At 36.2% G+C, this 2931-nt stretch overlaps 1 protein-coding gene across 1 annotated transcript; it reads left to right on the forward strand.

Annotated features, from left to right (window-relative positions):
- Nucleotides 1–561: 561 nt before the first annotated feature.
- LOC123274813 (tubulin alpha-1 chain-like) lies at nucleotides 562–1079 on the forward strand (the record flags this gene model as incomplete). The annotated part of the gene is made up of 3 exons (XM_044742549.1): nucleotides 562–573; nucleotides 643–865; nucleotides 916–1079. Coding segments are annotated over exons 1-3 (399 nt in total), but the record flags the coding sequence as incomplete, so codon positions are not given.
- Between the last annotated feature and the right edge of the window lie 1852 nt (nucleotides 1080–2931).

Raw genomic sequence — 2931 nt, forward strand, 5'->3', positions numbered from 1 at the left:
TTAAGCATTCGGGTCAGTGGTTTCTGGAGATATTATGTACGACCACCAGATATAGTTCTGAGATAAACGTGTTTGAAGTTTTTTAATAAAAAAAAAAAAAAAAAAAAAATCTGGCGTGCTCATTAGCGATGCCAGCATCATACAAAACCCCTTCAACCTGTTTAAAATTCTGATTTTCCTCACCTGAAAATCTAGGTACATAAATCTTGTAAAATGATATAGTAAAACACAAAAATAATTTTTTCATAAGATACAAAACCAGAATGATCTCTTAACAGTAAACTGTAAAAATTATTCTCGTGGTAAAAATTCTTCCACTTAGTTTTTAACTTCCCGCTAAGAAAATACTAAAATTTTTTATATGTAATAATAAAAGGAAATTTATTTGCTTCAAATTTTCACCAGAACACATGACTATCACACAAAATGACTTGAACTACAGAACAATTGAAAAATCACAAGATGTCACAACATTAAAATTAACCGTTAAAAAAAATTAGTCTCCTTTTAAATGTAAAAAATTAATCAAGTTCTAGTAATCAATATAAAAAAAATCTTAATATGATGGGAAAAGTTTGTTATATATATTATTAATTAATTATTTATCTACATTTGTATGACTAAGTTACTAACCTTTTTCAGCGAGAATGTATTTCAATAAACGTCGGCCAAGCTGGCGTCCAAATTGGATCCAAGTGCTGGGAACTGTATTGTTTGGAGCATAAGATAAACCAAGATGGCCAGATGAGTTCCGAGCGGACTGCTTTCAACGACATTGACAACATCGAGACCTTTTTTGCTCAGACGACTCAGGACAAATATGTCCCCCGAGCGATAATGTGCGACCCTCGAGTTCACCGTGCAGGCAGATCGACTGAGTTCTGTAATTCTGAGGTCAAAAGTTGTTCCACCCAGCGCCGATGATTTGTGGGAAGGAAGATGCCGCAAACAACTTTGCTCGAGGTTACCATGCTACCGTTGGACACAATTTACTTGACAGTCTCACCGAAAAAATTCGTGTGCTTGCGGAAAATTGCAATGGACTGATGGGATTTCTGGATCTGTCATTCCGTGGAGAGGTAACAGTCATCACAATTAGCTAGAGAACTAATATTTCTCGTAGTGTAAAACCATTTTTATATAATCATACTCTTAATTTATTAAATTTACCATCAGCGCACTGGCTGGCAGGTTATTGTTCAGGCTTTTCTTTAATAATCTCACCGCCGATGGGAATATCTCTTTGCCATACTTCTCCCAAAACCAAAATTCGAGTTCGCTACGTGATCTATTCATCGCCGCCGCCTGCACATGCGAGAGCACCTCGCCGTAGTGGAGCCATACAACGCGGTTCTATCGACCCATTTGTCGCCAGAACATTTGCGCATTCATGTTTTGATAAATAACGAAGCGCTCTATGATGTTTCTTGCAGGCAGAAATTGGATTTACACTGCCCGGAAATATTCTCCTAATCCTGGAACCGATTGATCAGTCAGGTAATTCAAAATTTAAAAATATTCTCTCAATTTTAAAAGTAGCAGTGACACGGAAAAAATTAAAAATCGATGACCTTTTTATTAAAAATAAATGTGTCAGTCAGTGAGTATGATTTTCTACAATATTATTTACCCTTAAAAATTATGCAAATAAATCAATAGAGCTGCTGGAATTTCGAATATATCTTAGTTTAAAACTTCTATTTTTTTAAATATAATCAAAAATAGGAAAACGGTAGACCCTCAGGCCATCCGTGCAACTTCCCGCTAATTTCATACCTAGATGCTTAAAATTGCACTAATGAGCTTTTGAGCTTTCCGGAGCTCAAAAATACAATTTATGTGCGGCTTTGAGTTCTCTGAGCCAAGCGTGATAAGTTTTCTATGTTTTTGCTCTCCTTTCGAGCTCAAAAAGTCTGGTGGTAAAGCCTGATGCAAAACCTCAATTTTTCACCTCAAACGACAACAACTTTTGAACGAATGAACCGGATTTTACGCGGTTGGCAGCATTCGACGTAATTTTTTAAAGCCTCATAAAAAATCTGTAAGCTTAATTTGGATCAAACCAGTAATTTTGGAGTAATGACGAACAAACACTTTTTTCGGTTTTCTTTCGTCAACGATAACCTCACGAATTAAATGGGAACTGATTTCTTAATTCCAGCGGCGATCTGACGTGGTTTTTTTGATGCTAAGAGCTGATCAGTTTTTGGTAAATCTATCGGTAGAGTCGTTTGAAAGTTATTCCGAAAAATGTCGAAGTTATGTTAAAAAATTAGGGAAAATGGGTTGAATCCTGAAAGTCATCTCTGCAACTTCCCACTAACTCAAGGTTAATACCTGGTCAAGTTTGGAGAGCTCTTCGAGCCTCATAAACACAATCTGTGTGTTGTTTTAAGCTCTCCGGAATCAATTTTTTTCTATGCTTTTGAGCTCAAAAGTCTGATAGAAGTATCATAGAATACTATTTTTGAATTTTCAAACCGCAACAACTTGTGAATGAGAATGAAACCGATTTTAACGCGGTTGGAGGTATCTCCCACAGTTTTGGGTTTTCCTCATAAATAAGCTTCTAAGTTTTGATTGGTCAAACTAGAAATTTAGGAGTAACTTCTCGAAAAATACTTTTTTCGGCGGTTTTCTTTCGTTCACGATATATCTCCCCCAAATCAACCGATTTTGACCTGGATTGTTTGGTGATCGACGTGGCTTCTTACAAGGTTGGGAGAGAGCCGATTAGTTTTTGTAATCGATCGGTAGAGCCGTTTAAGAGTTATGCCAAAAAAACCACTTCTGAAGAATTTTTTTTTACTATTTTTTTTTAGACTTCTCGAAATTTCTCAAAATCTATCAGTCCGAATCGATTCAAATTAACAAGAAATCTAAGTTTGGCAAAGCCCTTTCGAATGGCACCAGCGGAAATGAGATCGGTTC

The sequence above is a fragment of the Cotesia glomerata genome, unplaced genomic scaffold, assembly GCF_020080835.1.
Source record: "Cotesia glomerata isolate CgM1 unplaced genomic scaffold, MPM_Cglom_v2.3 scaffold_783, whole genome shotgun sequence".
NCBI classification, from domain to species: Eukaryota; Metazoa; Arthropoda; class Insecta; order Hymenoptera; family Braconidae; genus Cotesia; species Cotesia glomerata.